The sequence below is a fragment of the Phocoena sinus genome, chromosome 18, assembly GCF_008692025.1.
Source record: "Phocoena sinus isolate mPhoSin1 chromosome 18, mPhoSin1.pri, whole genome shotgun sequence".
In the NCBI taxonomy this organism is placed as follows: Eukaryota; Metazoa; Chordata; class Mammalia; order Artiodactyla; family Phocoenidae; genus Phocoena; species Phocoena sinus.
In genome coordinates this window covers 47,327,664-47,340,804 of record NC_045780.1, presented here as the reverse complement: position 1 = coordinate 47,340,804, position 13,141 = coordinate 47,327,664, and the positions used below count along the sequence as shown (strand labels likewise).

The 13,141-nt window shown below is 39.8% G+C and overlaps 1 protein-coding gene across 1 annotated transcript; it reads right to left on the bottom strand.

Moving 5' to 3' along the window:
- Window positions 1-461: 461 nt before the first annotated feature.
- LOC116743203 (peptidyl-prolyl cis-trans isomerase A-like) lies at window positions 462-1,087 on the bottom strand. Its single transcript, XM_032611529.1, has one exon. The coding sequence runs from the start codon at window positions 1,046-1,048 to the stop codon at window positions 554-556; it is 495 nt and encodes a 164-aa protein (XP_032467420.1). The 5' UTR covers window positions 1,049-1,087; the 3' UTR covers window positions 462-553.
- Between the last annotated feature and the right edge of the window lie 12,054 nt (window positions 1,088-13,141).

Here is a 13,141-nt window from a genome sequence, read left to right as displayed (position 1 = left end):
CTGTATATCAATTACACCTCAATAAAGCTGCTTAAAAGAATCAATCAGGGCTTCCCTGGTGGCGCAGTGGTTGGGAGTCCGCCTGCCGACGCAGGGGATACGGGTTCGTGCCTCGGTCCGGGAAAATCCCACATGTCGCAGAGCGGCTGGGCCCGTGAGCCATGGCCGCTGAGCCTGCGCGTCTGGAGCCTGTGCTCTGCAACGGGAGAGGCCACAACAGTGAGAGGCCCGCGTACCGCAAAAAAAGGAATCAATCATAATAAAAGCAAGAGCTACGTGGGCCACTTTATTGGTTGGCTCATTCAGAGAGCAGTCTGGGATCATTGATTTTTTTTTTTTTTTTGGTTGTTTAGTTTTTATTTCATAACCATAAACTTAACTTTGCAATTCAGCTAAACTTGGAGGGGAATAAGGAAAATATGGAACCCAAAGAAGTGCAATGAGAACACAAAGATTATAGGATATTTCAAGCAGATGGGGATGAAGGGGTGCTCTCCTGAGCTACAGAAGGAATGGTCTGGTGGTTAAGATAAAACACAAGTCAAATTTATTATTAGATTTGTCCACAGTCAGCAATGGTGATCTTCTTGCTGGTCTTGCCATTCCTGGACCCAAAGCGCTCCATGGCTTCCACAATATCCATGCCCTCTTTCACCTTGCCAAAGACCACATGCTTGCCATCCAAGCACTCAGTCTTGGCAGTGCAGATGAAAAACTGGGAACCGTTTGTGTTGGGGCCAGCATTTACCATGGAAAAGATGCCAGGACCCGTATGCTTCAGGGGGAAATTCTCATCATCAAATTTCTCCCCATAGATGGACTTGCCACCAGTGCCATTATGGCGTGTGAAGTCACCACCCTGGCACATAAATCCCGGAATTGTTCTGTGAAAGCAGGAACCTTTATAACCAAAGCCTTTCTCCCCAGTGCTCAGAGCACGAAAGTTTTCGGCTGTCTTTGGAACTTTGTCTGCAAACAGCTCGAAGGAGACGCGGCCCAAGGGCTCGCCGTCGATGGCGATGTCAAAGAACACGGTAGGGTTGACCATGGTTGGGCAGCGCAGGAAGTTCCGGGGTGACGGCGTCTGCAAAGCTGGGATCATTCTTAAAGGAGCTGGAGGTAGAGGAGAGATAGAAAGATAGGTTTCTTGCACACACCTTTTTTCAGGAATGGTAAGGAAAGCCCAAAGAATGACACTCCTGTGACCATCCACCAAGACATCCTGAGGACCCTGCTGGGCCTGCCCGTGTGTGGAAAGTGAAGGAGAGTTGAAGGTTGTTGGCTCAACTCTCAAATAGCAAATTAAAATTATTATTTAACCTTTCCACCCCTGACTGTTTAGGAAGAGAAGTATTTACTTAATGTTCTTGGGAAGGTCTAAAGTAATGTAATCAAAGTACAGTCCATGTAACTGCCACTGGCCTGTGATAATATCAATAAAAAATACTGACAATAAACACTCTGAAATTTATACAACCATTTCACAGAGTAATTTGATATCTATCACATCTAATATTAAAAGGCTTGTGGGAATTCCCTGGCGGTGCTGTGGTTAGGACGCCTGTGCTTTCACTGCCGGGGGCGTGGGTTCAATCTCTGGTTGGGGAACTAAGATCCTGCAACCAAATAAATAAATAAAATTAAAAGTTTGGGCTGGTACTTGGTATACATTTATTCTATTTTTCTATTAAATATTTTCTTGAAAATTGTTTCTGAAATTAATGTTTCATTTCTCTTATTTTTATCATATTTTTAAAACTCTCAGTCCATAATAGATTGGAAATTTTACTTTTTATTTATTTATTTATTTTTGGCCACACAGCTCGGCTTGTGGGATCTTAGTTCTCTGACTAGGAACTGAACCCAGGTCCCAGCAGTGAAAGCGCCAAGTCGTAACCGCTGGACTGCCAGGGAATTCCCAAGATTGGAAAATTTTAAAACTCTCCTTCCTCACACATAATTTGAAAAGCGTTGGTTTCAAGTCGGCCTCCTCTTTTCTGCTTCTAGAGAGTCTGACTCCCAGAATGTACTCATGGAGAGAAAAAAGTTAAAAACACTTTTGTGGGACTATGTTAATTATGTCATGAAAAATATTTAATGACATGGAAAAATTATCATGACCTAGGTAGAAAACAAAGCAGACTACAGACGAAAATGAACAGTGTAACCCTTAAGTTTGCAAAATGGATTTATGAATGGCCGGTAGTTACCTCTGACTGGTGTCTAGCATGTATACCAGGTTATATATGAAGAATAAATGGTGGAACCACAGGAATCTTTATTTTCTTCTTTAAACTTAACTATATTTCTACAATCAAGTCATATTTTGTAATGTAAATTTTAACGAATAGTATTACCTTTATTCTTTGGAAGGTTATAGGCTTATTTTAAGGAAGAATTAAGACCGTGTTTTGTTTTTTTGCTTGTATTGTTCCATTTAGTTTAGATTTTAAGATAATAATTAACTTTTCTATAAAGGAAAGAAATAATCCTTGTTTAAAAATCAAGTTTAAGTTGTTTTAATTCCATGGAATATTTTTTACAAATAAAATATCTGAAAAATTTGCATGTGAACTTCGACTTCTGGATCATAAATAGTGTTCACTGTACACAGGCAAATTCTAAATAATTAAGTAGTATTGAATAATGAAAACAATAGAGAAAGGGTCTAGACTTATGGGGTCTAGACCCCATAGACTTATGTGTGACAATGTTATCAGCCAAATTTCCATAATAACTAACATTTTACTGTGGGCTGTGTGCACGTGATTTGAACATAACATTTATGTCTAAAATAAAACTCTTCAATTGTTTCTTTCCTCAAAAAAAAGAAAAGAAAAGAAAAGAAAAGGGTGGTGGGGGGAAGAAAACATCTAATTTTAATGTAACACTAAATCCAAAGGCAGTACAGCTGTTTGGTTTTGATTGTTTAACTCAGCTGTTTTATTCTGAGAAAAGCACAGCTGCCTTTTGATGTCGTCTGCTATTCAAGACTGTTCTTTGGGGGGGCGGTGAAATGTATGAGGAGAGCTCAGAGACCACTGGTGGGTTCAGCTTCCTCTCTTGCTACATTGCCATTTCTTGGTGTCGCTTTCCACATTTCAACATTGGCTAATGCAAGTTCCTTCCCTTGTACACTGTCTTTCCCTCCAGAATTCTGCAGTACTGTTGGTGGAAGGGTAAATATTCTTTTTTTTTTTAAGGACAATTTTTGAGAACCTATTCAGATCTTAAATATTTGACATATCTGGATTATATTCAATTTTGAGGTACAAAGATAGTGCTGTGGTTATGTTTTTTTTAAAGAATCATCTTGAAGTGACGCATACTGAAATAGTTACAAATGAAATGATACAATGTCTGAGATTTGCTTCAAAATAATCAAGGGGAGGGAAGGCAGGGGAAAAGGTAAATTAAGGGTGGCTGTGAGTTCATAAAGGGGTAGTGGGCATTCATTCTACCGTTCTAATTTTATATTTGTTTGTAAATCTCCATAATAAAAAGGCTTTAAATAGGGTAAATTAAAACAACATAAATACTTATATTTATGTTATTTTTTCCCCTATGTAAATTAAATGACCCTTGGGCTTTCCCGGTGGCACAGTGGTTAAGAATCCGCCTACCAATGCAGGGGACACAGTTTGAGCCCTAGTCCGAGAAGATCCCACATGCCGCAGAGCAACTAAGCCCGTGCGCCACAACTACTGAGCCAGAGCTCTAGAGCCCGCGAGCCACAAATACTGAGCCCACGTGCCACAACTACTGAAGCCCATGTGCCTAGGTGCTGTGCTCCACAACAAGAGAAGCCACCGCAATGAGAAGCCCACGCACTGCAATGAAGAGTAGCCTCCGCACAGCAATGAAGACCCAACGCAGCCAAAAATAAATTAACTAATTAAAAAATTAATAAATAAAATAAATTAAATGACCCCTCAGTTCCACATCTAGAGATCTATCCTACAGAAACTCGTCCACAGGCACACATTTATGTAGAAAGATGTTCTCTTTAAATTGTTTAGAATAACACATATTGGAAACCATATTCACATTCCACAATGGGGGAATGGTTAAAATTCACTGTAATTCATTCCACTGTCTATTTTGATAACCAACAGCCCCCCCACCACACTTAGAGTTAGTTACTATAGGATAATGTTAATAGAAGTCAGAAGATACTGCTTGTAAGGACCCTGAGAGACGTTCCAAGGAGGAGATCTCACACTGGATGGAAGTCTGGCAGTTCACGAGTGATTTGCCACTGATGCCAAGCCCCTAAAAGGGGAGTGAATTATCTCCTTGGAGATCTCCTGGAGAACTATGCCAGCAATCCTGATGACTCAGAGCAGGAGAGGGCTGACAAACCCAGGGCCATGTCACCACTTCCTGCCTCAGGAAGTCTGTGGGTGGGGGACGAGAGGCCTGTGTCAGGTAGACAAGATCAAAGGCCTGGGAACATCCCCACTTTCCTTTCTTCTTGTCTTCCCTTTAGGTATAATCTCAAGGAACGTACTTGTCATTCTGCTTCGACAGTGGCTGGTGTTATTTGGCTTGGATAATTTTCTCAAGTCAGTGGACAAAACACTCCCTAAAGGCCCATCCAAGCTCTGGGGTCTGTTCCTATACATGGCAGCTCTGATTCTCCACTACTCCTCCTCAAGACACAGTCAGAATCTGCGCTTCTCTCTAAGCAGATTAATCCACTTGCTTTATCTTATCAGGACTCAACTACTACTCTTGACAGGCCCAGGCACGCTGCACCCTGGAGCGACTCCTGCCCCAAAGGGAGACTGGGAAGCCCTCTAGATGAACTGAAGTTACCTCAAGTCCAGTTTCCCTAGTTCCTTGACTCTGATGGGCGGCCCTAGACTTAAGGTGAGTCTCGTGACTCTTGCGATGGGTTTGTTATTTCAGAGTCAAGGAGTCGAGGTCAGAACACCCAGCTCTGTCTCTTACCAGCTATGTTTCCATGAGGAAAAATAAACCACTTACTCTTCCTGAGCATTATTTTCCTCATCTTATTATTACAGATTGGTGTAATAATAAGCCCATTATAGGATTACAGTAAGGTAGGTAATGTGTGTAAAAAAAAAGACCCAGGACAGTACCCTTGCACACAGTATGTGTTGGTTATATCTGATACACTGCCTGGTCTTCATCACACTCTTCGGCTGTGACCACCAGACGTATAAGATTAGGCCTGATCACCTGACACCAGGTTCATCTGGACCACCCCTTTCCAAGAATTGACCCCTCCCTGTTTCAACAATACTCTGTTTTCCTGGTCACTGTTTTATCGTGTTCTCTTTGACTCTCTGTTGCCGATAATCATGGCATGGTGGCCGCACCTCATAAAGTACTTATAGAGATGTGGTTATGGAAAACAAACAGCTGCTTTTTCAAAAAAGGAAGGCAATATCACTTTCCTGTTGGTTAGTTCTCTGTCCAGGGAGACCTGAGACAAAGATGCTGGCCGCCCAAGTGGACACCAAAGGGGGAAAGTGGCAGGGCGTGGTGGTGGGATGAATTGGGAGATTGGGATTGACATGTATACACTAATATGTATAAAATAGATAATTAATAAGAACCTGCTGTATAAAAAAATAAATAAAATTCTAAAATTCAAAAAAAAAAGAAATTAATGTACTGAAGCAGCCTAAATATCCATTGACAGATGAATGTATAAAGACGATGTGGTATATATATATATGTATATCTGTATCTATATATATAGATATACAGATATACATACACACACAGACACACACACAATGGAATATTACTCAGCCATATAAAAGAATGAAATAATGCCTTTTGCAGCAACATGGATGGACCTAGAGATTATTACACTAAGTGAAGTAAGCCAGACAAAGACAAATATCATATGATATCACTTATATGTGAAATCTAAAAAAATGTACAAAACTCACAGACATATAAAACAAACTTATGGTTACCAAAGGGGGAAAGGGGGGGAGGGACAAATTGGTAATTTGGGATTAACAGATATACACCACTGTATATAAAATAGATAAACAACAAGGACCTACTGTATGGCACAGGGAACTATATTCAATATCTTGTAATGACCTAAAATGGAAAAGAATCTGAAAAAGAATATATATAGGTAGATCTATACATCTATCTATCTATATAATCTATCTATATGTCTATATAACTGAATCACTTTGCTATATACCTGAAACATTGTAAATCAACTATAGTTTGGGAACTTCCTGGCAATCCAGTGGTTAGGACTCAGTGCTTTCACTGCTGGGACCCAGGTTCAATCCCTGGTCAGGGAACTAAGATCCTGCAAGCCGCGCAGAATGGCAAAAAACAAAACAAAACAAAACAAAACTATAATTCAATTTAAAAAAAAAGAAATTAATGTACTCAGCAAGGCAAGTTCATTTAAATCCCAAATATTTCAGACGTAGCCTTGAATCTTATTATGTAGTAATAGAATTTTTCAAGACAGTTGTGACTGTAATACAGAAAAATAGCTTTTTATTAATTTCTGGTGAGAATTCATGACCACTTTTACTCAGATTTAAATCACCCTAATTTTCTTGGTCTAATGTACCTAAGATTTCTTCCATCTTTATGAGGTATTTTTATAGATTCTTTTATTTAGTCAATGTGCATTTATTGAGCATTGACTTTGTCCCAATCCCAGTGTGGAAAATTCAGAAATGGAAAAAATGATTTTTCCCTGTGCCGTTTTTTTCAAGATAACAGTATCTTCTTGTACATCTCTGTACTTTACAAACAATACACCCCAGTATTAGTACCTCAATGCAAATTACTTTCAACCATTTTGTATAATAAAGAACCTCCAAATATTATTATACCTACCTCCTTCTAAACCTACACTTCTTCAGTTTTCTTTTGTCTTTTATGCAGACCTTCATGTGAGAAACTGAGCCTCCTCTCATCAAACTACCAAAGGTGGGCTCGATGCCAGGGGAGGGACAGAGTCAACCATTCAGAATTATCCAGCAGTTTCCAAAGGAACAATGGGGTACACATTTCATGCTTTCTTATGTACTTACTGTCCCCCTTACCTCCCCTTCCTTCTTCTGGTCCTGTTAATTTTTATCAAACTAAAAGCTAAATTGTTTAAAAGTTAAATACTTCTACAAGGCTTTTTTTTTTTTTTTTTTTTGCAGTACGCGGGCCTCTCACTGTTGTGACCTCTCCCGTCGCGGAGCACAGGCTCCGGACGCGCAGGCTCAGCGGCCACGGCTCACAGGTCCAACCGCTCTGTGGCACGTGGGATCTTCCTGGACCAGAGCACGAACCTGTGTCCCCTGCATTGGCAGGCGGACTCTCAACCACTGCACCACCAGGGAAGCCCTACAAGGCTTTTTTAATGAAAAATCAATAATCCCACCTTCCCTCCTTCTGCCATTACCCCATTCCTAGAGACACCCACATTCAACTATTTTAGCCCAGTCCTCAATGTTCTCCTTCCTATTTCTACATAACACGTTTGCTTTACCATCTCTTCAGTTGCACAACCTTTTCTTTTACGTGAAATCAACAATTGTGTGTGTGTGTGTGTAAATTTCTGTTTGTCTGGCTTTCTATACACAGATCTCTAATTAAACCCCCCAAATTTTCACCAGATGTCTAAATCAGGGGTCAGCAAACATTTTCTGTGAAAGAGATAGATAGTATATATTTTAGGTTTTCTGGTTCACATACAGTTTGCTACATTTTTTTTGATCCAACCCTTTAAAAATGTAAATAACCCTTTGTAGGGACTTCCTTGGTGGTCCAGTGCATAAGATTCTGCGCTCCCAATGAAGGGGGCCCAGGTTTGATCCCTGGTCAGGGAACTAGATCCTGCATGCATGCTGCAACTAAGAGTCCACATGCTGCAACTAAGAAGTCTGCATGACGCAACTAAGACCCGGCACAGCCAAAATAAATAATAATTTAAAAAAAAAAAGAAAGAAAGAAAACCTCTGTAGCTTACAGGCAGGAAAAAAATTAGGCCTTAGGTTAGATTTGGACTTCAGGCTGTGGTTTGTTAACCTCTGGCCTAAATCTCCTTGAAAGACTTTCAGATGTATCCAATATTCCATCAATTTCATATCTTGGAGAAGAATCTCCCAGAGATTTTTAATTGGTTCCAGTCTGGCCTGGTTACCTGTTCTCTCACCTTATCCAGAGGATCCCCTTCACTTCTCATCTGCACAGGGTCCCATGCACAGATAATTTTCAGTATTCCATAACTTTCTCTTTCTTTGTTTACTCCCTCATTTTGGTGAAGTGTAGACTTCAGCAGCTTTCTGAAAGGTAAAAGAGGAAAAAATTTGAGAACTTGCATGTCCAAAAAATATCTTATTCTTCCCTTGTACTTGACTGATAGTATGGCTGGTTATAAAATTCTAGATTAAAACTCAGTTTTCTTCAGAATTCAAAAGGCATTTCTCCACTATCTTCTAGATTCCAATGTCACCGATGAAAAGTCTGAAGCATTTCAGCTTCTTTTATATATGACTTATTTTCTCTCTGGAAGTTTTAGGAACTTATTTTTGGTCCCAGGGTTTGAAAGTTCATACAGATGTATATCTATTCACACTGGTGTGTTAGGACATCAAAGCCTTTTACTCTTGAAATTCATGTCTTTTGATTTTAAGGAATTTTCCTGAATTATTTTCTTAATGTCTCTCCCTACCCCCAGTTTTTCTAGTCTCTCTTTCTGGGACTTATTGTTAGATGATAGAACTCTACTTATCTTCTTTTAGACTGGAACTCTATCTTTTTTGCATTTTTCTGTTTACTTTTGATTCTTTCATTTCTGCTCTCATATTTCAGATTTTAACTTTTTGCTCTGCATGTTCAGAGCATCCTGTTTGTTTCATAGTTGTGATATCTTTCTTATATCTCTGAGGCTATTAATAATAGTTTTGTTTTGTTTTTATATTTTACCTATCTCACATAGTTTTTTCTTCTCCAGTGTGCTCTTCTTTGTTTTCTCTCTTTCATGTTAAATCGTTTCCACAGATATCTGGTAATTCTTGGTTGTTTATTAATATTTAATAGTGAGGGACCAAAAACTGGAAGCTCTGAGTATATGTGTGAGGCTAACCATCTGTAGCCATCTCTGTGAGTGATCTAGCTGGGCCATATTATTGGAGAACTTGGGATTTTCAGTACATTTAGATCTTTCCTCTTGGGCTGGTCCACTCTGAAGAATTTTCCAGTCTCCTGCCTGGAGGATAAAGTCTTGGTTCCAGTATTCTGGGAACCAAATAAAGAAGAGAAGAGGAACTGGTTCAACAACCAACATGCACATTTATTTAATTCTCCTATTTTCTGTTTGGCACTCCTCCCCACAACTGGGCCTGTAGTCTACTAATTTAGAGGCCCTCTTTGTCTTTACCCTCTCCAGAGAATAAGCAGATAAACCTCCATTCTTCTGCTGGGGAGGGGACTAGCTGGTTATGCCCTATTCAGGGTGTTGATGATGGAGTGGGTGGTGGCTTGGGGGCAGTTGCAGGATTGGCGAGGGAGGGGGGAGGGGGGTGGACTAGGTAATTAACAACTTCTTAGACAAACTGTTAACAATTGTATTTTGGCTCTACTTTTAGAAGTCCTTGAGTCTACAAATTCCTGAGATCTTTTGGGATTTTCCTGGGGATTAGAATTAGGTTTGTTCCTAGTTTTCTCCACAACTACTTTCAGACTTAGCTTTTTCAGTTCTGCCCAGCTTGTTGCTCCTTCTGTCTAGCTTTTCCCGGTTCCCACAAGCTTGTTGGTACTTCTATTTTCCTTTGCGCCCCATAGCTTTATGCCTTGAAGGGAAAAGGCTCTTCATCTTAGTGGGGCTTTAGGAGGCTGCAAAATTAGATGCATATAATCTACCACTTTTTCCCTAGACGTCTGTATGAGCTTCTTAGTTTCCCACTCAATTCCTTTCATATATATCATCATTCAAATGTCTTTGGTTGCCAAATAGCATTAAGCTTTTACATTCAGGTTCAAGAATATTACCATTTCTATATCCCCAAATGCTTTCATGGGGGTGGGAGGCACTGAGAGTGATAGGTGAAATAAAGATTACTGGTTTACAAAGAAAAAGGGAAATTCTGAGTTTTCATGTAGCAAACTCTTCTAATCACACATAGCTCTCATGTAATTTATTATGCTTTTTTTTCTTAATAGTCATTGTAAAATAAGTATTAAATAATTGCCAGGTTTTGTCACCGATAACTCTGGTATGAGTAAAAAAAAGGGGGGGGTCTCCTATCGATTAGTTTAAGACTGCAGTAAAGAATCTAACCAAAGATGGAATTTGGTTAACTTCAAAGTAGAGACCAGATTTAGTGATGGGGAATAAAGCCCTGTTTTGTTATGTTATGGCCCATGAGTTAATCCAAAGAGCTCTGGTGGGCTTAGTTGCAGATAGGAAAAGGAATCTAGCTAGATTTTAAAGAACATTTTTATGTAGGCAGGCCAAGTCATGCTTATCTAAGGATTCTCTAATTGGATGCCATGAAGTGATGCACTTAACACAAGCTGCAACGTAAGAATGAAACAACAACATGAAGCAAAACAGAAAATAAGATAACTTGGGCAAGGAGTGGAAGGGAGAATAAAAAACTAACTGAAGATAGTTAAAACTCAGAGCATTACTAACTTAACGTCAAATCACATCATTGTGTTCTGGCTAATTGGAAGCTGGTGTCATCAATTTTTGTCTAGATGGGGTAGCTTGTTTACCAAAAGACTGGTCAGACTATGTTTGACTGCAGACATTTATTTAATGGATATGCTAATGATCAGTAAATAAACTGCTTGCAGCTTTGAAAGTGTGTTAGGCACAATGGTGTAAAATAATTTTCCCTTTGAAAGTTCACTCACAATGTTTGAAAATTCACAAGGTATTATCTGCTTGCTCACCTTATAATCACAGTTTCAGTCACACACCTTATCAAGAATCCAGCACCAATGCTGTATCAACAGGGCAACATGAAGAGGAAATTTGGTGAACATCAGACGGACTCAACCCCTGCAGGGCTTAAGCCAATTCACACAGCACCGTAAAGTCATTTTTGACATCTGCTTTATCAATCAAAAAGAGCAGAAATACAAAGGCAATCTGAGAAGTGGTGTTTCTTCCAAGGAGCTGACAATCTGAGGAGGAAAAACACATATGATAGAAGTTGGAAAATATTCAAATGCTGAAGTGTCATAATGTCTCCAAACGCAAAAGAAGTTCCACTGAGGATCTGAACTGAGCTGTGGCAGACAAGGACGTGAACAGGTAGCTGGCAAGAGAGGAGAAAGGGCAGCCTACAAAAGGGAGGAAAGGAGAATAAAGAAAGGGAGACAGACTAGAAACAGATGTGCTCTGTAATCTGGAGTAAAATGGTATTGAAGTGTTAGAGAGCTGAATACAATTAAGTGCCGGGAACCAAAGCAAGAGTGAAGGTTTCTACGCACAAGAAAACTTAATTCTTACAATTATCAGCTGAATACAGACCCACCTCTTATTTGTCATTAGACATAGAGTTGTCTTTGCTTCAGAAACCTGGGAGCCTCACTTTCTATCTCAATGTCTAGAAATAAATTTAAGCCAAAGAAATTATGTTTTTCACCCATGGAAAAATGAGGTTCTGCCTAGGGAACGGATGTGTGGTATTCTTGAGCTAGCTGTTACTTGAATGACAGGGAAGAATGAGGGGTCCAATAATGAGAGAGGCTGAATAAACTTATGATGCCAAATTATTAACTGCAATTTCACTTTATTTTCCCATCAGGGATTTTCCCACTTATTGAAAATATATAATAGTGATACTGATTCTTTTCCTTCACTCTAAACTTTAAACTTTCACTCTAACTTCTGCTCTAAGCTTTATCTATTTTAACGTCTTTATTGGAGTATAATTGCTAGTATAATTGTAGGACAGGAATAAAGATGCTCTAAACTTTAGATTTATCAAACTACTACTACAAAGATAATACAGAGTTCCCGTTTACCCAACCCCCAGTTTCCTCTATTCCATACTTTATTCAGATTGCCTCAGTTTTCCCCTAACGTCCTTTCTCTGTTCCAGAATCCCATTTCGTTTACATTACACTTGGTCACGTCTCCTTAGGCTTCTCTTGGCTGTGACAGCTTCTCACATTTTTGTTTCTCATAACCTGGAGTTTTGACTACTGGTTGGATATTTTGTATGATGTCCCTCAACTGGGATGTCCAATGTCTTTCTCACCATTAGACTGGGCTTATGTGTTTTTAGGAGGAAGACCACAAGGCAAAGTTCCATTTTCATAACATCAAACCAAGAGTATACACTATGAACATGACTTATGCTGTTGACGAGGACCTTGATCACCTGCTGAGGGTGCCTGGCAGGCTTCTCTAAGTGTAAAGTGATCCTACCTCCCCTCCTGGCCATATTGTACTCTTTGGAATAAAGTCACCTTGTGCAACCTGCACTTAAAGCGAGCGGGGACTTTTGTTCTATCTCTGAGGGTGGAGGATCTACGAAAACTGTTTGGAATTCTTCTGCAGACCTCTTTCCTATATTTTCACTCATTTATATTAGCATGGACTCATGGGTATTTTATACTTTGGGTTATAATCCAATCCTATTTTATATTGTTGCTCTGACATTCCAGCATCACTGTAGGAATTTTTTTTTTAACATTTATTTAGGCTGTGCCGGGTCTTAGTTGCAGCATGCGGACTCAGTTGCAGCACGGGGGATCTCGTTCCCTGACCAGGGATCAAACCCAGGCCCCCCGCATTGGGAGCGCAGAGTCTTACCCACTGGATCACCAGAGAAGTCCTGGAATTTTTTTTTAATTGCTTACTTCTCATTGCTGTAAGATTGCTCCAGGCATCCTTGTATGCTTCCTACTCTAGTCCCAGAATCAGCCATTTCTCCAAGGAGCAACTCTTGGCTCTTTTTATTGGAGATGGCATTAGAAACCAAGGTGTACTGTTGCTAGTGGTTAAAATCATCTCAGTGTTTTTTTTTTTTTTTTGGCCATACCGCTCACTTTGCAGGATCTTAGTTTCCCAACCAGCGATCGAACCCAGGCCCCAACTGGGGCCCCTGCAGTGGAAGGGTGGAGTCCTAACCACTGGACCACCTGGAAATTCCCTTTCTCTTTTAAA